A 23,801-nucleotide genomic window follows, 5' to 3' on the forward strand; every position below is an offset into this window, starting at 1 on the left:
GACTTCAACTCGAGACTTCAATTCACTATCTCTTTATTTCTTTGCTCAAAACATCATTACTTGAATTCCGCATGTTTTCCATGACAAAACATTACTACAGAATTGTATTAGCAAGTTACTTATTGATTGATTTCCAGAACATGAGGTGTATGGTTACTTCAGCTTAGTATCAGACACGCGATACAGACTGTGTGTGTGTGTGTGTGTGTGTGTGTGTGTGTGTGTGTAACGTACGGTACAGTAGTTTCCATCGGGAAGTGACAGTGCAAGTTGCCCTTCATGGTCTTCCTTCAGGTAGTGCCTCTAAGGTTTTAACTGCTTGTTCTTCATATCACTGTTAAGGTTCTATGTGGCTGGTAACAGTTACGGAGTGAAGGAAGGATCGTATGGTAGTGTGCACCAAGGATGAAAGACAGTATGTACTCTCATCCTTAGTGTGCACTGTTGGCCTACTTTCATGCGCCAGAGTGTCAGAGGCTGATAAGACAATTACAAAGTGCATTGCTTTTGTTACCCAGTACACATTATTGTCGAGCATCATTGAGTGTTGTTCAGGTTACAACGTTATGTAACAGCATTCATAATGCATCTGAAGTTGTTGATCATAAAAATACCTTGTTTGAGGAGACTATGTAAATTATTAGATGTTAAGATCAAGGAAAAGTGGAATGTTGGTTATCGGATTTTTATCATAATGTGGATTTTCCTGCCATCTCACGTCTTCGTTAAAAAATAAAATCATTATGCACTAAATATATTACAGGAGATGTGGTTTATACGTTGTTATATATATATATATATATATATATATATATATATATATATATATATATATATATATATATATATATATATATATATTTATTTATTTATTTATTTATTTATTTATTTATTTATTTATTTATTTATTTTTATTTTTATTTTTTCTCTCTCATGACGCATTTATATCTTGTGTCAGGAATATTAGGACCTTGTGGCTGGTTCCATGAGCAGGGCCAGAAGCCCCTTGCAGGGCCATTAATGAATGGATCACTGTCACTTTATATTTTAAGCACAACATATCATAATGAAAGCAGATTTTATTTTGATCTTTATATTATGCCTAGATTGTTATTTTTGGGGGGGATATAGTCCTTTATGGTTTATGTAGTATTTCTAATGTCTTCTGGTTTGGCGACCATATATTCATTTAAATCACAACACAGTCTACTGTTGAAATATTCTTTACTAATTTTGTAATGCCTTGTGTTTTTGAAACACAAAAATAAAAATAAATAAATAAAGGGTAGCCAAGAGAGGGAGCACCTAGGAATGCAACCTATGATGGGATATTCAGTGTTTATGACTGCCCCATCACTCATCAGACCAAGATGTTTATCAAGGCCCAAGTAAATGATGGTCAGCCTTGATTGCCTTAATACTATTATTTCTTGAAGATATAACTGTTATGCTCAACTTGGGCCATTCATGGAAACACTAAGAAATTGATCTGAAGAGATAAATCTTTAACCATGAGAGGCCTTTCCTGATCTGGGAGATCATCCAAGGCCACTGCGATGTCTCACTGTCCTTGGATCACCCCAGCCAGGAGAATAAAAGGACACCACCTTAGAGATCAGAGCTGTATTGATCATCAAGTCTCTAAGATCATTTTAAGATCTTTGTCCTCCTGGTTACTACTAACTTGAAGTTTTAGCATGAAGCCTTCTAAAAAAAATTGTGTCCTTTCAGATCTCTGGTTGCAAGGAAACACTGCAAGATGTCTCAGAGAAAGAGTTCAAGTTCACCATTCAGCCTGAAGGTGGTGGCCATTAATTTGGCTGCTGGCGGTTCTGCAGGTGTGGGAATGTTTGATTATCTTAACTGTATTGTTAGAAGTGAGGCAGATAGGTTTCTGCAACAGGGAGTAGATTCTTATATTTATCCATTTGATACTGAAGCCATTTTGCAACAGGGAGTAGATTCTTATATTTATCCATTTGATGCTGAAGCTTCTGAAAGACACTGTTGAGAGTTGGCAATTATGATTATTCTTATGTATATATAACTATTATGATGATCTCAGTTTGCTCCTTAGTGCTACTTCCCTTTCTTTCATTACATTCATCATAGAGCCATCTTCTTGCTTTCCCTGCAGGTTTCACAGAGATTTGCATCATGCATCCACTTGATGTTGTGAAAACAAGATTCCAGATACAGACAACAGGAAAGCCTGGGGATCCAAACTATTACACCTCTGTCTATGACTGCATCCGCAAGATGGCTAGAAATGAAGGTGTTCTGTCCCTGTATAAGGGGGTGCTGCCCCCTGTGCTGGTGGAGACCCCAAAGCGTGCTGTAAAGGTAATACACCCTATTCCAGGATTACCCATTTCTTCTCATTTCTTAAATGGGCCTTACAAGACAGCTGCCTTTCTCCCTGTGTCATTGTGTTTTCATTCACTGCAACATAGTGTTGCCCTATGCATGACATGGTGCTTCTGATTGATATTGTGCACCATCTTGGTACTGAACTCAGTTTGGTCACAATTGCCTTAATGATGACTTTTGCTTCTTATATAGGAACTACTTTAGTGGCAGAACAGCCAAGGCTGACCAGCATCCATTAGGCCTTAGGGATCAGTAACAAGTTGAAGTCATTATTTACACTTAATGTTCTGTCTCTGTCAATGACTTTAATCCCTAGCTACTTCCTCTCATAATTACTTTTTGGATAGATTTCTTGCATTTGAAACAAGGAGCAACACACCAGGAAAATGTCAAATCTTATTCAATTATTATCTTATGATAAATTCATATAAACACATCAAAATATAGTTCACAAGTGGTGCCCAGTTTCTGTTTCTTCATTATTAATATCTTACAATATGTATTGTGAAAATAATATGGCCATATAGTATAGAGTGCAACACACTCACAGCACTTACAGTGTGGCACTGACTAATTCCACAGAAAATTAACTACATATGTTCTTATTTGAAAATATTTATTGTGTGTGTATTTATACTGCTACCAGGGCATGATGCCTGAAATCTATTAGATAAGCAATAGATCTGTTCTCCTGTTATTCCTGTTACAGTGGATGATTTCCTCATTAATTTACCATCACATGAGGCTATAGATTTTGGGACTTTTTCTCAGCATATCTTATTACCGATTTCAAAAAGGAATTATTAGGCAGCTGTCATTAGTGACTTTTGTCAGTGCAGCGTTGATTATCCTATAATTTATGTATTTATTGTAATTTTAGAGGATTTGATGTGTAATAAGGCGGATACATGCTGTGCAAAAAGTTTTGGTACTTTATTGCAGGAAATTATTGTGTATGTTTATATGATTAGGTTTATTAAACTGAAAACAAAGTTGGAGTAAAGATGAGAAGTTCTTTTCCAAAACGTGTGGGCTATTAAAAGAATTCATAATATTGATTCAGAACTTTCTGATGTACAGTAAAATCAGTATGTAATATACCATCCATTTAGAGTTTACGTATTTAAAGAATTTGTTGTTATTTGACCATATAAAAGTGAAAAGGACTCAAACCATGCTTTGTGTGGCAGAGTGAAAGACAGTAACCTCTAACCCAGGATGCCCCAGTTGTTGATTTTTTTTTCTACTTAATCATTATTCAATTTGCATGTTTGGTTTAAGAATGAGTTATATGCATGATGAAAAGCCTTTAAATTTCTCTTTCAGTTTCTAACATTTGAAATCTACAAAAAGATTTTTGGGAGTTCCACACCAACAGTGAGTACTGAGTTGTTGCTCCTGTCATTTGTATAAATATACAAATACTTATAATATTTAGAGTGCTATCCTTAGAATTACTGATAAATTATAGAAATGATAATTCATTACTTTTTGTAAATCATTGAAAACAGTATGGTCACTATTTTTGAAAATAAACATACTGTTCAGTATACTAAGTGGTTGGGAGAACGGTGTCAATATATATATATATATATATATATATATATATATATATATATATATATATATATATATATATATATATATATATATATATATATATATATTACAGTTACATTTAACAGCAAAGTTAGATTCCTTCTGAACTGAAATGATGATACTTTACTGCTTAATTTCCTCCCCTGTGCTACTTTGCTAATAAAGCTTCAGTAGTCTTCCTCTTCCTTTATTTTCTTTAGGTGTCAGAATATGTAAATAGTGGAGCAATATTCCTTATAATGTTCCAGTATGAATAGTGGGCATATACAGCTCTACAAAGCTTCAAAATTAGATATTCTGCTAAACAAAGCAAAACAACAAACAATTTTTTTTTCTTTCTTTTTACTGAAATTGATTCAAGTGCAGATTGTAAAATCATGTTTGGCCAATAAATCCAAATTTCAGAACAAGGAATAGCATAGTGTAAGCTTGGCTTTGTGCTGTGTATGTAGGCTGTCATTCTGCTGTGTATGTTGGCTGTCAGTGTGTTTAGCAAGGAACCCAATGTGAACCCTACATTTTCTTCAGACCTTCTTCCTGGCTGGCTTGGGGTCAGGTACAACTGAAGCCATTCTTGTCAATCCTTTTGAAGTAGTGAAAGTAGCTCAACAAGCAAACAGGTTAGTAAATAGAATAAGCTTTATCAGAGTTGTGAGAATAATTTGACCATTTAGATAAAGGTAGAATGGTTAAGGAAAGATGTGAGTTTGTGCATCATTCATCTACACTTGTTCCCCTGCAGTGTACACTGACCGAGTATGAAATGTATGACAGATGTATGAAATTATTCCTGAGATGTAATTGAACTGTATCATCATGCATTTATTTAGCAATGCACCATATATTTTTTACATATGTTAAGATTGGCTATTGAGTAGCATTATTGAGCATGGCAGAGTGAAAGAAGGAAACAGAAGCAAAGGATGGAAAAACTGATGAAAGAAGATAATATTGAATACCAAGAAACTTTGACATTTAAGATTCTCCAGGAGTTAGAAGAGACATTGGAACATTATAATGACATAAGCATCTTAGCAGTTTTTATTCCTCAATCCTGCCTTTCAGTCTGTCCTGTATTGCTTAACTATTCCTTTCTAGGTCATAATTAACTTAGGCAGTTATCTAGCATATTGATAGGAATGGCATGATGGCAATCATATTTATCAAATCTTTTGAATATGATCATGTAAATCACAATTTATTAGTAAACTTGAACTAAAACAGTGTCCTTGGGGATGCTAATTCCACATAGGGTTATCCATCCATGTATGTATTAGTGTGGTTCCTGTACATGGCTTATTTTCAATAGGCAAGATGGAACAAAAAAGTTTTTCGTCTCATTAGTTCCTCTCCTTTAATTGACTGCCTCTGATCTCTCACACTCCAGTCCAATGCTGATCTCTCACCATCTTCTATCATTTCCATGATTACTGTTCTTCTAGGCTTGCTAACTGCATGCATCCCTTCTTTCCACAGCCTCACTGCACAAGACCTACTTATTCTCACCTCTATTCTGTCCATCTCACCAATGCATAAGTTGACCCTTATCTTAATTAATTTGTTCCTGTCACTGATAAACTCTGAAACTCCCTGCCTGTCTTCTCTTGACTTGAATAATGTAAAGAGTGTGGTATGAAAACATCTGTGAAACTAAGTTGGCTCACTTTGGAAATATTTTTGTTTTACTTTTAGCAGTAGCAACTTATTAAAATTTTTCCCTTTGATTTTTTCATTTTGTTTATTTCTTATTTATTTATTTATTTATTTAGTTTTTTTTTCCTATGTCTGGCTCCTTTACATGTGAAAAATTATGCATTGAGATCCTCCTTAAGGAGAGGTAATGTAAATACTGTATCACTGTAGGAATAGAAATATAGATGAAGGGATTTCCAACCTTCTTTCTCTGTCCCTGTTAGTTGCCATTTTATGATGCAGTGACAGTATTTTTTCCTCTTACTATACAGGGAATGTAGATCACATGTATCAGTATTTTCTTTCCTGTTTGCCATGTTCTTTTGACATCTAACAAGGTTATCAAACTAATATTTGCATCCTTGTAGGCTATCAGGAATTTTGTTCATACTGTGATAATTTGCTTTTTTGATATTTGGTTCTATGTTACATAAGTAGCAGCCATTAATCTCTTTTCTCACGCATAGATCCCAGCACAAAGTGTCTCCCAGTACATGGGCGGTGGCTCGGCAAATAGTGAAGAATGAAGGGTTCGGCTTCAGAGGCCTTAATAAGGGAGTCACAGCCACTATTGGTAGAAATGGTCTTTTCAATATGATCTACTTTGGCTTCTTCCATACAGTCAATTCAAAAATTACTCAGCCAGAGGTATGTACTCTTGATGCTTGTACATGTGTGGTGTAGTAGTGATTCAATTTTTTATTTTTGAAAATATTAATATTATTGTCTTGTCCCACAGTGATACAAGGCATGGTTATTTTCCCAGGCTGAATATTTAATATTTTACAATCAGTTTCATGATCTAACTTACTGATTCAAAACTATGACTTTATTTATTAATTTGTCATTCATTGTAGTCACATGAGAGTTCTCTTAATTTACTATACAATGAAGAATCTAATTGCATAACATTTTGAAATATTGTAACTGACACAAAGACCCCCCACAGAGGAGAGTAAGGAATCCATGATGATGATGAATATTTTATCTCACAGAACAAATGGAGGCAAAACTTCCAAAAATTCCTCATTGGCCTGGTGGCAGGTGTGCTTGGTTGCCTGGTCAACATTCCTTTTGATGTAGCAAAAAGCCGCATCCAGGGACCTCAGCCAGTCCCTGGAGAAATCAAATACCGCAGTACTTTTGGCTCCATTGGATTAGTTTATAGAGAGGAAGGGTGAGTAGCTGTCTGTCTTTCCATACCTAGCTCTTCCTTGATGTAATAGATATTAGTATCAAATGCATGACATTGGCCTTAAGTCCAGTGTGAAGCTGGCAGCATATAGCCTACTTCAGCTGTTGCTAATCCTTCCTTACATGTTGATTAGTAAATGGACTCAGAAAAGCTCATGGCATGTGATCAGTAATAACACTTCTTTCCTTCCTTGTCCTTGCTAAATTTACTTTTTATACCCATCACAGGTTCAGGAAACAAAATAGAGATCGGCATTTCAGCAAAGTTCACCTTGACGCATGTTTCTAGGTTTCACTTTATTTATACAAATGCTAGTTCACCTTAACATGTTTCTAGGTTTCACTTTATTTATACAAATATTCCTCTATTTTTTCTTCCCAAGAAGGTAATTATAAGATCATCCAGTCAACTTTTCTGGTCAGCTTTCCAGTATTCTCTTATTTCTCTTGGCCCTTTTAAACATATTATTCAGTTTTTTCCTTTAACTTGCAATTATCCTCCCATAATTTTTTTGCTTAGTCTAAGTGTTTTTCTTACACATGGCCCTCTCCCAAAGGAACCTTTTAGTATACTAAAAGAATTCATAAATTCAATTAATTTTTTATAAATCCCTTGAAAAGTTTTTACATACCTTAACATTGTGACTATTTTAATTTACCCTAATTCAGATTTCATTCTAATCCTCTTACAATACTTTAGACATACTCACTTACTGTCTCCTTTTGCATGCAGTTTAAATGAACTTTTTGTGTAGTTCTTCACCAGCTCCATTCTCAAAATATTCTCCAGTAGAGCTGCTTTAAGTTGGTATTACTGTTCAAGTAGGATCACCAGTTTCTTTTGTGGACTCATGAGTCCTTCGACTTTGGAGAACAAACACTGATTTCATGCTTCTTGCAGGTTCCGAGCTCTTTACAAAGGCTTGGTTCCCAAAGTACTTCGTCTGGGTCCTGGTGCTGGCATCATGATGATTGTCTACGAGAATGTTCATGGTTATCTCACAAAAAGATTCCCAGATGACTAATGAAAGCTGGGAATCTGTTCCTACAGAAGAACTCTTATTTAATTCAGGCAAGATGAATACAGGGAAACATGCTAGGGGATCAATTATTCAGGTGGAGGGAATCATGACTGATAGTAGAGATAGATTCCCTTTCCATATCATTTATATATAAGATAATTTTTTGGTATATTTTTATATTAAAATTTCCTGTATAGTAAAAACGTTGGTTAAGATGTAAGGGAATGATTATGAATGCACATATGTCTGTAGACATCCTGTTTCAACTACACTCTTTTAAGGAGGATAACAGAAGAAAATAAGGGAAGCTGGAATGTCAGCCTGGTATGCAGATAGTGGTCTTACCATTCCATTAGTGTTCCTATAAGTAGAGAGAGAGAGAGAGAGAGAGAGAGAGAGAGAGAGAGAGAGAGAGAGAGAGAGAGAGAGAGAGAGAGAGAGAGAGAGAGAATATTGATGGATTATTCATGTACTTATTCTGGAACCTAAATCTGAGAATATTTGAACAAATGTTATTGTAACTGAATATTACATATTGAAATTGTAGATTAAAACTGACTTTCCATTTTTTTTTTTTTTTTTTTTTTAATATCTCACTTGGAGAAAATAAAACAGAAGATAATTTGCCATCCAGATGACTTGGAAAACTTCATGAGAATACACAAAGTAAAGCCCTTAATAAGATGAGCACCAGATGAGGTTACTATTTTCATACTATGTATATTCTGAGTCTTCTTGTTCAAGCATTGTAATGAATGCAGATTTATTTACAGCAAGGAATGCTTATGAGTGTGAATAATGTGTGCCATGTCTTGGCCACTTCCTTCAGAGGGCATGTTTGTCTGGTGTGTAAATAGATGGATGAATTTCTTCTATTTTGCCATCTAAATATTATATGCTTCACTTGTATAATTGATCACTATTATAATGTCTTCTATTATGTACTAAAACAGAATTTAATTGCATGTAATGCTCAATATGTAGAATTAGATGTTTTTCCAACACTACAAAAGATAAAAACTATATTAAGACTGTTGTCCAACCTTGAGCTCAAAGTTTTGGGTTGTAAATCTTAGGTGCTCATGTGGTGCATTAATGAATGTGTTACTAGTCTCATTAGCTGATCTCTAGAGGCCCTTCAATTTTAAGGTTCTTTCCAGTGACTGGATACCTTAAATTTGACTAGCAGCAAATATCTACAGGTCCCAAGTTCTCATTCACCAGTCATACAATGCTCAAGATTTTCATGGAATTAATTCTCTACAAAGTGTAAATGGATTTATTATGAAAGAGACCCATTGTGTGTCTGTGTGTTCATCAAGAAGGCAATCTAAAGTTTTGTGCTGTCTGCTGCAGGCTTTAACAAAGCACAGTGGATATTTCTCAGGGACATAGCCCCTGTTGGCATGGCACACTGCTCAGCCATGACAAATTTTTAAAATTTTATAGCCTGACCTAGTGTGGTAATTATATGGAATCACACAGATGGTGTCCATAAACTACACACACCTTTGTTATTTGTCCTTAATGATGTACAACTTTTTTTTATTTTAATACTATATTATAATAATAATTATTATAGTACTTTATGACTAACTCATATTTAACTCAGAAATTTCATAAAAGACATACATAGATGTAGTGTTGCTGACAATCACAGGATTGGTGTTAGTACCAGTCCTGTTGCTATGTCACCTGAAGGCTCTAAGATTTATGCTTGAGTTATTGACATACAAGGTCAGGTTATCAAGTAAAATAGATGTTTATTTATATAAAAAAAATGTATTTAGATTACCTAACCATGAAAATTTGGTTAGTGGAGCACAACTATAATACCATCTGCACTGGCAGCTGTCTGCATTATTTTTAATACTGAACATATACACAAAATATTTTGTAAATCACACAGCTTTACAACCATTACAAAATGTAAACGGCTGATAATGTTATTTTATCATTAAAATTTGCACTAAAAAGATCTTGTGAGTACATCAAACCTGCAACTCAACTTTTCTTTTTGTCTTGAGCAATTATAACACTGAAAACCAACAATTATTCCTTACAAGTAACAACAAAAGGATTCCCAGTCTTTTAACAGAGTTTGTTTCAAGTAGGTACTCATTTATCAAATGAGAATGCACAAAATTAGTCTTCATAATCATAAACACAGCTCATCAAAGCACTTATGCATATAAAGGGAAACACATTTCAGTCTTGTGATGTTTCCATATACCCTGTTTGTTCAGTGCAATCAATTACTTATCTAAAATATGAATGCACAAATAGTCAGTGTAGGTATGCACTTCATACGTCCATGTGTTCATATATATATATATATATATATATATATATATATATATATATATATATATATATATATATATATATATATATATATATATATATATATATATATATATATATATATATATATATAAGGATAAACACATTCCTTTTCAGCACTGAATGGAGACTCAGAAAACACTCACACAATATGTCTACACAACAGCAGTGATACTTTTCAAAAAAAAACATACAGGACAAATCTGTGTCTGGCATTCCCCATGAAGTTTGGGAACAATGAAGGAATCATAATAATGTTCCTGGTACAAAGAAAGAACTGAGTGTTAATGTAAAGCTATCAAATAACTGTATCCAAATTTCATAAGAGAAAGAGTTGTGTTATACATTTAAACTGAACTGTTTGAGCTTGTGCACTTTGTCAACAGTAATAGCAAAGGAAAGTATTTCAGAGTTTATCTAAAACAAATTGTGTCCACCAGCATTACCAAAACCACTTAAAAAAGATAAACAAAGCTAACACTAAAGGTACTATATGCGGTCTTCCCTCCCTGTCTGGTATCTCATACCTGTTGAAGAAATACCAAGATGAAAGAAAAAGGGAAAGTGTGCAAGAACTCAGTTAATCAAATATTTCAGGGTTAATCACAGCTAATTTTGTTATTAAGCCCTAATGCAAAAAAGCAGGTAAGCTGTGCAAATGGCTTGCACTTGTGACTGATCAGGATTGGTTCTCTTCCCCACAGAGGATCAGAGGGAAGATGTGAAGGAATACAAACATTCCCACACAACTCAGCCTCCTCTAAATGGGAGAAAACCCACCATTTCTGGAGGAAGACAGGATAAGCATAAGTGATAAGGTGATAAGTGATAATCTGTATGAAGAAATGGATGCGACTGTCTTACTTTTAGTACAAGATTCAATATCAGTATACCATGAGCCTACGCCAGCACAAGATGTTTACTATGAAAAAGGCCCAGAAGTACTTAATAGATCACAATGAAGCAAACAAATCAAGGATCAATTGTAACAGTCTTAAGTGTTAATGAGCACGATTACAGATATAAATGTAATCATGACAGTTGTACACAAATCTCACTTGACTCCATCCTTTGAATCCGAATTCATTCAGTACTTGTATATGTATCCAGCAGACCAATAATTAGAATCATGTGTTTTTGGAATTTTCTTTTCTTCTACTGGAGCATTCAAAATTATTTTCCAGGTAATTCTAGTTGTAGAAAAAAGATGTTCAAAACATTCACCAACACTTAAAACAACTTGAAGGAAAGATTCAGTAATAACTTGCATAATCAGCATTCAATCTCAACACAGCTAACTGAGGCCAGTTAGATCACATGTTAGCATCTACATTCACACTGTGCACACCTTGATGACAACCAAGCCTCATGATTTAAATGAAGTGTGCAGTGTTCCAACATACCTGGTAGGGAGTAAGATATCCTACTCCCTCAAACATTACATTCAATAAATCATTGTGAGGGAGAAAAGCTGAACTGCAATTATAGATTATATACATTAGTTACATACAGTTCATGTTCAAAGGTGTAAGTAAGAAAGTCTAGCTTACACATTAATGCACACATGGAGAGCATAGCAAACAGAAAAGGCTAGGAACTTTAAGTTGTCTTACAGAATTTCCATCACTTAACAGGGAACATACCTACATACACTGCAAAGCACTGTTTTGATACTAACTTAAGGTTCATGAAACCCAAATGGGGGACAAAATTGTGTTCATTAGTTTTAAAATAATCTGTCACATTATGAGCATTAGAAAAGCAGCTTTACATGACATCCATTGCCTTGAATTCTTATGAAACTTGGCATTTTGAATTTGTGTACTGCTGTATATTTGTGAATTTTTCACAGCAAATTTTCTTCTGCTTCCACATCTGCTTATCTGCCTTTCAATGAAGTTCCATTTCATGTAATTTACATAACAAATTGTTCTTATCACCTATTCTGTAACTCTCTGGTTCTATCATAACCTTTAGCATGTAAGGAAGGTAAAAAGTAACGTACAAGACACTTATTCCCATCTTGTCATATGCATATTCCTTTTTCTTCTTCTTTTTGTTCTCCTATATTCAACTGTTTTGATTTATGAGTTTGAACTGAATATAACTACTCCACCAATTTAATTACTTTAGTCAGTCAAATATAGATCAGAATGTGGATATGATGAAGATATAAAGGTTTTGGGCTCAAAATAAACTTATCAAGGATTGTAAACCTGAAACCTGATTAACTGAGTTCTATGTTGAATGTATAATATGATCAAGAGAAAGTGACAGTGAAAAACTGTGAATCTGTCATGTCAGACAATTTCCTATCAACTTCTTGAACTAGATATATGCTGCCCCTGCCAACCTACCATTCATCAGGTATAGCAAACACCCCATCAGTGGCAGCATCTTGGTTTGTCTTCATCCTCTTTCCTGTAAAAATCATTAAAAGGTAAGTAATCCACAACACCTATTTTTTTCACATGTTTTAAGTTAACATTTTTGCACTTCTATGATTGAATGTTACTGTAAGAACAGCAGTTATAACTTGACTTCTTTTAAAAATATGTCAAATATCAAGTGCTTTTAATATTGAAAGAAGTGCTTCAATAGACATGCAAATCTAGAGAATGACTCAAGCACCTCTTCGGCTTCCCAGCACCAACAGTGTATATATAAATATAAATATATATTCATTTCACAAGGCTATGAAGGGAAGGACCTTACCATTATCATTAGCATTGGCATATATTGGAGGGACTTCTTCCATGCTGGGGGACTCTAGAGTCATCTTTGAAAGCTGATCTGACCTGTTGTGAAGGAAGTAACACATCTTTCAACCAATAAATAAAAAAGAGCATCTCTGTGGTCTTGATTCGTCCAGACGTGAGTGAGACAGTAATCCCTTTCCATCATCATCATCATCATCATCATCATCATCATCATCATCTTAAAAAAGATGATTGAGACAAAAATGCTCCATGCTACCATGTCCATATTTGATTTTCATTTATGTCATGTCACATTTCCCTTCTATCTATCTATCTATATATATATATATATATATATATATATATATATGAGGCGCGTGGTGACATAAGTGCCAAAGCGCCACCAAGATGGAAAATCACTTTTTTGCTCCATTCCCATCTCCAAACCCTCTACTTTTCAACTGCGTAATCGGCAGTTCAAACCGACAACTGCAATATGGTGGAAAATCCCACTAAAGAGAAGGGTATGTCGCCCGTAGCTTTGCCCGGTTTGGTGGGACCCCTCACGGTCTAGACTAGCGTTCAAAGCGCCATTTTTACTCTTGTCCCACGTTGAAACCTGTTCGTTATCTCCAGTCTAGCTCCCGAGTTTGAAACAGGCGTCCAAAGCGCCATTCGACCATAAGGTCGAGAATCAGGGGGAAGAAAAAGGTAAATTAGCCTTAAGCACCTCTGTTCTGTCGCGACCCCACGGGATGAGGCTGTGTTTAAAGCGCCAATGTTGTGTTTGTGGTGGCGGGAGCGGCGGCGACCAATGGGAACCGCTCTACCGCGCCGCCTGGGCAAAATTGGGCCAATGAGAACGCGCCATTCTTCCCGCTACCCCTCCCTGCCGAGCCCGGGGAAGCCAGTGTTCATCCTGCAACTACCCCAGAAGTACCCCACAATACGTCGACTTCAGCCTGGCAAACTGCAACACCTGCAACAGCTGCTTGAGTTCATCCCAAATGTCAACCAGCCATACCTTCAGTTCATCATCAGGAAGCAGCAGGAACTGGATAATACTGAAGAAGATGACAGCACTGAGGACGAGGATGAGGACCACCTAGAGTACGACAGTGACAGTGAGGACATTGTAGATGACCCCCAGCCGCTACAGGACGAGGACAACACTGGTGAGTGAGGACGAGTCAGATGACTCGCATCTCTCACAACGTAAGCTTTCATTTAAGACCAAAATGAGCTTTCTATCTTAATCCGTTACGGAGTTATCGCATTCTGAAAGTCGCAAAACTTTGACCGCGTTTTTCTCAGTTTTTTATATTTGGCGCTTTGGCACTTATGTCACCACGCGCCTCATATATATATATATCTATCCATTTACTCCTTCATACACTGTTAAATTTTCTCTCACACAAGAGAAGGATCACCCTACCTCATCTCCACTATTTTTTTTATTCTACTCCCAACATATTAAACATAGATTCTAAGAAAATCTACTTAATATATGATGCTTCAAGGTGTTACTAAAACATGATTAAGTTTACCAACACAATCATGCAAGTCACTGACATCAGGAAAGAAACAAGTAAAATCATTCACTAAAAGAATAAGAACAATAAATGTATAAATATCTAAAACAATATCTACAGCATGTGGAGGATGTTGTAGAAAGTAAATCTTATGTATCTACAAAGCAATGTACCTCCCAAACAGCTTATACATTAGTAGGACATATAAAAAAAGACGTAGTTTATATGAAGACCTCAAGTGCTACAGAGAAAGAAAAGCAGAATTCATGTACTAAGATTAAAATTATGAGTAACAATCAGCCCATGACCACATAATTATTCTGGCCAGTGTGTGACCTACCCAACACTCTTCAGCCGCTTGTACTCGTGGACACGGCTAGCGCTTGCCTCAACCCCTGGAGATGCATCATCAGACTGAGATTTCCTCTTCACTGACAAAGTGTCACCATAAAGTCTCACCCGCACCATAGGGGGGCAAGATGCCTGGATGCCCTGCAAGGAAATAATTAATGATCTCTTAAAAATGCTGTATTGAATCCATTTTCCAAGCACATTTTTCCTTCAAAACCTATAGGGGTAAGTACCTAAAAAACTAATATCTATATTAAAGAGGGAAGTACCTAGTACTCTACACAATTCAGGCAACTTTACTGATCTGCCAAAAGACAGCCAAGATTCACACCAATTGCACAAGTACGTAGTATTTGTAGACTCTGTCGTCATCAATGTGACTCACCTTGAGGTATTGTTTGCAGCCACTTTTGTCAATGTCCTCAGGAGGAATAACATACAAGAAAGTGCTGCTCACCCACACAATCTTGATGGGTTCTGGAAAGAGATAGTAGTATTAATTTCTGACTGAACCAACCATATATATAGCATGAAGATAAGCCCAGTAAATTATTACAAGCATTTCTAGTAAATTTCTAAAATGTATCAACCATTTGCCAATATACTCACTCATCATGTTAAAAAGTCCATGAACATTGCCCACATTCCACTCTGCAGGACAGTCCACACAAAATATTCGACTTCTGTCTGTCTGAACTGAAGTAAAGAAATAAGACACAATCAAGCAGTGCTAGTTTATAATAAAATGCATATTAAGAATATAGAATTACTAACAATGAGATATAAGTAGATAATGTTCAAAATCCCTTGTGTGCTCCACATCTCATACATTTGACTCACCATCTGGCCCCACCAGGTTGAGGAAAGGAATGTCATGGGAGTTCATGTTATTCAATCTGCAAAAAGGGAATGATAAAGTACATGAAAACTATCCAAAAGAATTTCCTAAAATATGAAGTAAACATATTTTAAAAGGAGTCCATACACAAGACTGTCTCTCCATTCTGGTAAATGAGACCTTAAAATTTTATTCAGTCACAACATTCATGAAGCATTTTACCTGCTGGAAAACTGAGACAAATGTTTTGATCTGATCACAGACTTGTTCTTCCAGTTGCTGCCATCTATTATAAGAATAAGAAACATTGGAATCAGAATTATTAATCATCACCTTCACCCACAATTTCTACACTGATCAAGGTGGTGTGAGGAGGATCCACACCTACACAGAGCTAATAATGTGAGAAAATGGACAACAGTCTTCAAGCACCTGAAGCAAGACCAAGATGACTGATAATATGATACAACTTATATTTCACCAAATCTTCATCATCTCTTTTATATGCCAAAAGCTTTAATCATCACATAAAGAAAAAATGAAGGACATTGGAATCATGTTCATGACAAATGCCATTCATTGAACTTCTCTTCAAGATCTTGTACAACTGTTTGCCACATTTTCTAACAATACAACTCAACCATTTTTTTTTTTTTTTCCCCACAATTTGGGTAAAATGACGAGAAGTACTGCACTTTAGAAATGGGTAAGTATGGCAGAGAATGGTTTGCACCTCTGCCTTATATGTAAACACATCTTACCATACAACTACACAATTACAAAAAGGAAAGTATTCCAAAACATTTAAAAAGCTAGACTTTCAAATTACAGGAGTTACTTATAAACTTCAGAATAAAAGAATTTCAAAAGGAAAGCATATGATTCCTGAATAGCAAGTTTGTAGGCTTAACAGATTATTACTAGCATCCTGAAGTGAAGAATGTCTCATGAGAATATAACACTTAATATAATCAGTAATTCTAGTGCAACAATTATCACCGTCACTTGCTGGCTCAAGTGGTGTTGTTCTCACCCAGCTTCTTCACCATGGTAATGAAGCACACGCCTGTCATGAAGGCATCATACCCTGCGTCATGCGCCTGGCCACCTCCACTCAAGCTGTGGCTCTCATATCCCTCTTCAACAATGAAGTCTGGTGGACTGAATTTACCACAGAGTTCACTGTACAGGATGCCTAGTGAGGTGATGGGTATGTCAACACTGGAAATAAACAGGACTAGCTTACCACATGTGCCTTTCATTACTCACAGTATGAACTATCTAGTGAAATAAGAATCTTGTTTCTGGAATGACATAAATGAATGATATCATGTATTACAGTTATGGACATGAAAACTGGATATTTTATCTTGCTATCTAATTTTTCTTGAGAGTGGATCCCTCTGTCAAGGCCTGTAATGGTGAACAGAACAAATACCCAAAGAATTTTCAGGGCAATGAACCACATCTTACAGAACCACTAGGAAAAATTCAGCTGCTACTTATTTGTGGGAATGTAGGCATTAGTATGGATGGAAATCACACAGAAAATGGGAATGATACAAAACCATCAGTGTTGTGCTTCAGTCTCTCTCCAGCAAGGATCACAAGGCTGATATCACAAACTAACTTATTATTGTGACTGTGACTATCATAATGAAGACTGATGATGCATATTAATGCAGCTTAAAGAGTTACCATCAGATGACAAAGGGTGACCAAGTAAACATTGAAACTGCCTTTCAAAGTAACCTTAAAATAAGAGGTAAGACTTACATACCAGAATGGTGGATCCTTGGCTAGGAGTTTGGTGTCATAGATGGTGGGAAGGTTTGCCTTGACAACATTCTTGAACTGCTCTAAGGTATCAGGCAAAGGCTGCACTGTCTTCTGAATCAGGTGTAGCAAGTCCAACATCATGTTGTGGCCCACCAGAGGCTTGCCGCTCTCCAGCACCTTGCGGATCACATGAGTGAAGCCAACCTGAGGAATATAGACCTTCTAAACATATGCTTTACAAATTCTTTATGATCATATAAAATTATTTACACTTCAAAAGTATATTATAGGGAAAACTCTTGAAAAAAAAGGGGAAAACTTTCTAAAGCACATCCTTGAAAAAAAAAAAAAAAAAAAAAAAAAAAAAAAATATTTGGCATAAAAAGTAATCAATAAATACTTCACTTCTCCACAAAAAAAAATCTTGATGACCGACCTTTTCATCCAATTTCCTTTCCCTTTCCTCCTCCAGAAACTTTAATCTGGCTTCTGGAGAATCAAATTTACGGATTTCAATGTTCCTCTCCTGGTCGGTTGTTAGACTGCGTATGAGAATGTTTTTATATTTAGCAGCAATGTTATTATACAGGAGTTTGCGGAAAAAGCCAGGCAATGTTCCACCTGGGAGCACCAAAACCTCTTGACTTTCATCTTCTAAGAGGGCATCTATTTTCTCTTCTGTCTCTATCAAAAATTTTCTTGCTTTTTCTTCTGCGACCTGCAAGATAAATGCACTGTCACATTTCAGAGATAAGATATGCATCCCTAAAATGTTATCTTATCTTTCAAGCTGCCTAGCCTGAGCAGGTGTTATCAGCTGGAGTTGCTAGAATTGCTTGGATGATCCATCTTACCCTTATTAGATATTTTGCTTGAAATGGATGACTATTGCTTATGGCTATTATGCATCACTCATTTATTCTGTGCAAAGACTGAAGTGCATCCATGATAATGGATAAGAGATGCATCTTTAGCCTACTATAATGTATTTCTGTCTTCATTATCAAGAAGTGATCCTGAATGAAACAGTTCTCTTCCTCCAAATTCATGTTATGTTAGAGCTCCACTATAACTTTCAATAAAAATGTCTTCTGAGTGTGTTACTAAAACATTCTTACTGCATGCAGTTGTTTTAGCAATGCCCAGTTATCACGTATGATCTATCACATAACCTTTGCATGCATTATGATTTTGCAATGACCATTTGTCACCTACAGTCTATCACATAACCTTTTTTAATCTATGGGATAAAGGGTTATCTAGATTAAACTCTCTTGGTTTTTTACTAGAATTAAGCTAAAGTCCATGAAATAATAATACATACAAGTCAATAGTGCAGACTTGGAAATCTATCCTAGAGAGGGACAGGCAAACTATTGTCTTCCTAGTCTTCCCGTGAACTCCTAGTATGTTACAAGTGACACATTATCTCGCTAACCTTCACTGGTGAGGGAGGGAATGGCTCTAGTGCCTGATTGACAAACTCTCCTCTTTTCTCTGCTTCCTCCAGTATTGAGAGGTAAGGTAATCCACCTAGAAGTAAAGACACATTTACAGTAAAATATAAAAAGGATGTCACAAAAAATAAAGATAAGTTAAAAAGCTTACATAAAATCATGCCTACTATGTATGTGAAAACAGAAAGCTCAAATTAATCTCATGCAATAAGAGGGAAGAAAGTGAAACACCACACAAGGAAGAAAATAATGTATAGACAGTGGCAAGAAAGAGTATTTAAATAACAAACACCAAAATAAAACAAGGGAGAAGTATAAACATACTTTTAAATAACTTGTTGAAATCAAATCCATTGTCTGCCAGGAACTTCAGGCTCGTGTTGTCATAATACAGCATGTCTCCAGTCTTCCCCAGCAGATAGAAGCAGAAAGTGGCATGTGAGTATCTGCAAGAGAATTTTCAAAACAAATACAGTAAAGATGACAGTAACATACTCAAACAGTCTGGTCACATGTAAAAGAATGAAAAGGATGGTAACGAAATTGAAGGGTGTATGGGAGAAGCCGAGTATGATGTGTGGACTAGAGGGAAATGAAAAAAATAATGAGAGGACCAAAGACATGATACCCATAGGCATCAGAAAGAAAAGCACGAAAGTCTACCGCTACTGTAATAAGCAAAGCAACTAAGAAAAATGTTTGCAACATAAAATTAGATCATAAAAGTTAAAGGTAAAAAGTTTAGCGCAAAACCACAGCATTTTCTGAGGCTAAAACATGCCTATTATAATTAAGGTAAGAACAAAGAAATAAAAATGTCAAACTCATAATCATTCCTAACAAATTTTATTGCATAATAAATTTATTACTCACGATGATTTCTCCTTTATATAGCGAAATGCTGATATTCCAAACTGAATCATTCCAAAGTCTTTCGCTGCTTCCCGAGCTTTGATGTATCTAGGAAAAGGAAGCAACACTGAATATGAGAACATAAGAAAACATGTAAAGCTACAAGCCATCTGACCTACATGCGGAGTCCCTGTGTAAAACAATGACTATCCAGGTATTTCCACCTACCATCTTCATCCATAACTACCCTACCTTCTTTTGAAATCTCTCTATTGATAGAACATTAACAACTGATTACTAAGTATATTTCATTCATTGATTACTTTTTTATTACTATGATTACTAAATCTATTTCATTCATTTACCACTATTTCCTTGTCCTATCCTGATTACTGACCCTGACATGTCTAACCACATTTCTACTAATGCAACATCTTTAATTTTTTTTTACACATGCCATCCCTCTAAGCAACTCTATTTTATTTGAAATACTCCTACAGTTCATGTAGTGAACATTTAAGCTATTCTTTGCCTTCACTTTATTAGCTTCTTTTCTACATATAAGTAATGCTTTAGGTTTTCTTTCTCTAAATCCTCTTCTCCCTCTTGACTAACGAAGAAAGTGCTGAAGAGCAGCTACCTCCTCCTCAAGCGTTCTGGCCAAGACATGCACACCTTGACATGATAAAAGCACTCCATACCTAGCATATAAGGTGTCTTTGCAGTAAAAGTGACCCCAGTTGTCAAGGATGGTCCATTCATTACTTTCACAGTAAGCCACAAGCCTGTGATTCACTGAACTCTGGAACGGACTGCTTTATTTTCCTCTTCTCAGGCCTTACTACACATTCTCATACTGACTAACACTGTCTAAGTGAGAGAATCCTACACAAAAAGAGGCAAGGACATTTACCTCTGCCCAGTCCAAGATTTGAATCTGGGTCCTCTCAGCTGTGACTCAAGGGAAATAACTTATATCCTAACATGCCAGTTACACATACTTTTGAGCCTAAACTGAGGCACAAAGTAACAAAAATTTTCTCTCACCTTTCTTCAATGGTATCAAGCTCACAGTATCTTGAGGTTTCCTTGCGCCGCAGACCTGTGAACTCTGCATCGATGGCCACAAAATCTGCCCTCTCCACTGCCTGGAGGATGCTGGGAAGAACCTCCTTGAAATCTGAAAGAAATGTAATATACAGGTCAAATGTGCACATCTTCAAACTATAATACTTTTCTTTAATGATCTGAGTATCACACTTTTAAAATAAGGAGACAAAAATGCCTATCTGAATTACATATCCTCCCTTATAATAATAATAAAAAATAAAATTAACGATAATTTCCTGACCTGACTTGAAGCATCATCATGGGCATCTGGTAGGGAGATAAGGGGGACAGTTGCTCCCCATGGAATTTTCCAGCCTATGCCTATATGGAGTGTGTGAATTTTGATATTTTGATATATTATGAAACCATTCATACATGTATAATTTCTTTTTCAAAAAACCTGCAGAAGTCCCAGAGCATCATACACTCCATCATATACATAGCGGTCTGTATGAGGTAGTATAGTACATTATGTACATTAGGAAAGACTTTCATATATAAATTTGTTTTCTTCCCTTTCTCCTCTTCTCTATATCAGATGTAATTTTTAGCACAAACTAATTTCCCAGCTAGCTATAACCACAAGTGATGTTCCTACAAATGCCATTCTCCTAGTCAAAATTCATTGTAACCTATAAATCTACACTATAGGGAAGATCCTGAAAATGAGATTTTTAAATGATTTTTGGCAGCACAATGCCGCAAATGAAATGTGAACAGCAAAAATGCAGATAAAAATTATACACGGAAAAATATGGATATATTCGAGTTGTGTATTCACCACGTGTGCTGAAGCATGATCATTATGTGTCTGATGGCAGCTGAGACACTCATGTAGCTGTTCAGATATATCTCACAACCAATGCTGGTCCAACTCCCATGAAGGCTGCATCTGTGACTGACTGTTCCATCAGACTTCGTGTAGCCCATTGTTACCTGATTTTGGACGTTTGCAATTTTGCCGCTGGCTTTTACCATAGATCACCATATGTTGAAAATGGGAGAAAAAGCAGGGAGCATTAGTGATATGTGTGGTAGCTGATCTTGGAGTAACCTGCAGAGCAATTTACCAGCTTAAAAACTCCACCACCACCCTCCTGTCAGGCAATGTACCACCCAGGATAGTTAGCTCAGGATCCCAGAAGATAATTTCCCCACATGCAGACAAACTCCTAAGACATAAGAGTTTGTTAGATAAGGCTAGATTAGGTTAGGTAAAGTTAGGTTAGGCCAGAAAATTCTTCAGTTTCCAAAATATGGCATCTCATCCTAAGACCTTTTATAAACATCCAAATTCAGCATAACTTGGCTTCCCTCACCCCACTTTCCCACCTGGTTCCCAACTTGTTGGGGATAGAGAAGGAGAAAAAAAAGAAGATAAGCTGAATTATGTTAAACTGCAATTTTATGAGTTGTATGATAGCAAGGTTAGTAACTTCTAAAGGTTAGGATAGCATAGCAAGGGGTATGGGGTGGCAGATATTCCCTGTTTGTTGACTGTTTTTTTAGGGATTTTCCCCAAAAGGCAGTGTTTTTCTCCTTTTACTTTTGAAGTTTAAAAAATTTGGTGTATTTTGGCCTCAAGCATCCTAAAACTCAGGTCACCAAGCTTGCTAATCTTGGAGAGGTGCAGCAATAGAATACATAAAGAGCTGCTATTGGTATGAGTTAACAAAAAATATTTTCTTAATTTCAGTTAATTTTCAAAATTCACTGTGGGCATCCACAGTGCAGTGACCAGTGAAAATAATAAACCAGGATAAAATTTCGGTAAATATACATACTAAGTATTTATTTTGCGCCATAATTCTTAAGATTACCCTAGTACTGCATTGCATCCCCTTCCCTCCCAGCACATTCCATGGGACACTCCCATGAGGCTTACCACCAGTAGACGAGGTACAGATGAAAACTACACTTTTAACACACCACCTCAAAGAATGACAGTCCCCTCTCCCTTTCTTATCTTTTTCCCTACGTCACTGTCTCATCACCACTGCTCTCCATGGTCCCTCAGCCCGCCAGCACCCTTCAGCACTTACTTTCTGTGGTGACCTCCATCCTGTCCTGTGTCTCTCGTGTGCTGTGTGCTGTCCTGGGGGTGGCGTGCCCTATGGTGCTCCCTGTGGTAGTCCCCTGACAGCACACACCTTGACAGGGCGGGGAAGGTGGGATTACCGGACGACGGGACGGAGATAACCACAAATCTCAATAACACATCAACTTAAAAGCTTTCAAGAATTCCCAAAGTGTTATGATCATTGATGTTATGCCTTTAGCATCAACATCCCACTACTATTGTTTGATGTGTGTGCTTGAGATGTACAGTATGAGACGAGTGTAAATAGTGGGTATGTTTGAATTGACCTACTCAGCCACCGTCTTGTTGTTGAGTAGCGCCTCCTCCTCCTCTTCTTGTGCCCTGTTATGCCTTCTTGTTTCCTGTTCTTCCTCGATTCTACTCTTGTTCTTTCGTTGCTTCCTGTTTTTCCTTTCTTCGTTGCTTCTTTCTTTTTTCTTCTTCGTTGCTTTATTTTTTCTTCGTTGTTTCCTTCTTTGTTACTTCCTTCTTCCTTAATTTGTTCCTCTTTCCTTCGTTGCCTCCTTTTTCCTTTGTTCCTTTCTTCTTTTCCCTTCTTCGTTGCTTTCTTCTTTTTTCCCTCCTTCGTTGCTTCCTTTTTCCCTTCTTCGTTGCTTCCTTTTTTCTTCTTCATCAACTTCATTTGTTGCAGTATTTTTTTTTTTATATTTTTTTCCTTGCTTCATTTATATTCATCTACTTTGCTTTGTACTTTATAGCTTTTTTTTTTTTGCATGTTTGATTAATTTTTCTTTATGTAATTACTTAAAGCACGTTTGTTTTCTACAACACACACACACACACACACACACACACACACACACATATATATATATATATATATATATATATATATATATATATATATATATATATATATATA

At 36.1% G+C, this 23,801-nt stretch overlaps 2 protein-coding genes across 5 annotated transcripts; one reads left to right on the forward strand and one right to left on the reverse strand.

Moving 5' to 3' along the window:
• The first annotated feature begins 168 nt into the window (after nt 1-168).
• On the forward strand, nt 169-9,853 carry LOC135112671 (mitochondrial 2-oxodicarboxylate carrier-like). Of its 2 annotated transcripts, none has more exons than XM_064027312.1 (8): nt 169-294; nt 1,732-1,838; nt 2,138-2,343; nt 3,697-3,747; nt 4,498-4,589; nt 6,129-6,309; nt 6,657-6,838; nt 7,757-9,853. In XM_064027312.1, exons 2-8 carry the CDS (start codon nt 1,760-1,762, stop codon nt 7,878-7,880), a joined length of 915 nt encoding a protein of 304 aa, XP_063883382.1. In that variant the 5' UTR covers nt 169-294; nt 1,732-1,759; the 3' UTR covers nt 7,881-9,853. The 2 variants fall into 2 exon arrangements, with proteins under 2 accessions (XP_063883382.1, XP_063883380.1); XM_064027310.1 differs by lacking the exon at nt 169-294 and adding an exon at nt 370-415.
• Nucleotides 9,437-23,425, reverse strand: LOC135112668 (poly(A)-specific ribonuclease PARN-like). 3 transcript variants are annotated; one of them, XM_064027303.1, is made up of 17 exons: nt 23,210-23,425; nt 22,881-22,988; nt 20,776-20,908; nt 19,750-19,836; nt 19,201-19,322; nt 18,858-18,952; nt 17,856-18,137; nt 17,421-17,623; nt 16,674-16,861; nt 15,863-15,926; nt 15,643-15,698; nt 15,412-15,498; nt 15,188-15,279; nt 14,792-14,943; nt 12,936-13,018; nt 12,578-12,641; nt 9,437-10,747 (listed from the first exon to the last, which is right to left on the reverse strand). In XM_064027303.1, the coding sequence occupies exons 2-17, from the start codon at nt 22,897-22,899 to the stop codon at nt 10,663-10,665; spliced, it is 1,812 nt and encodes a 603-aa protein (XP_063883373.1). In that variant the 5' UTR covers nt 22,900-22,988; nt 23,210-23,425; the 3' UTR covers nt 9,437-10,662. The 3 variants fall into 3 exon arrangements, with proteins under 3 accessions (XP_063883373.1, XP_063883374.1, XP_063883375.1); XM_064027304.1 differs by having other exon boundaries at nt 22,881-23,425; XM_064027305.1 differs by lacking the exons at nt 22,881-22,988; nt 23,210-23,425 and adding an exon at nt 21,620-21,806.
• Nucleotides 23,426-23,801: the final 376 nt, after the last annotated feature.

The sequence above is a fragment of the Scylla paramamosain genome, chromosome 24 (genome assembly GCF_035594125.1).
Source record: "Scylla paramamosain isolate STU-SP2022 chromosome 24, ASM3559412v1, whole genome shotgun sequence".
NCBI classification, from domain to species: domain Eukaryota; kingdom Metazoa; phylum Arthropoda; class Malacostraca; order Decapoda; family Portunidae; genus Scylla; species Scylla paramamosain.

What these genes read in the sequence shown, in the direction of transcription:
- LOC135112671 (XM_064027310.1), top strand. Translation starts at nt 387, where the DNA reads ATGGTAGTGTGCACCAAGGATGAAAGACA. An exon ending in GGCTGCTGGCGGTTCTGCAG is followed by an intron (nt 1,839 to 2,137) that starts GTGTGGGAATGT and finishes CTTTCCCTGCAG; the next exon opens with GTTTCACAGAGATTTGCATC. An exon ending in TTAGTTTATAGAGAGGAAGG is followed by an intron (nt 6,839 to 7,756) that starts GTGAGTAGCTGT and finishes TGCTTCTTGCAG; the next exon opens with GTTCCGAGCTCTTTACAAAG.
- LOC135112668 (XM_064027303.1), bottom strand. An exon ending in TACCATGGTGAAGAAGCTGG is followed by an intron (nt 15,927 to 16,673) that starts GTGAGAACAACA and finishes TTCTTATAATAG; the next exon opens with ATGGCAGCAACTGGAAGAAC. An exon ending in CAACCTGGTGGGGCCAGATG is followed by an intron (nt 15,499 to 15,642) that starts GTGAGTCAAATG and finishes TCTTTACTTCAG; the next exon opens with TTCAGACAGACAGAAGTCGA.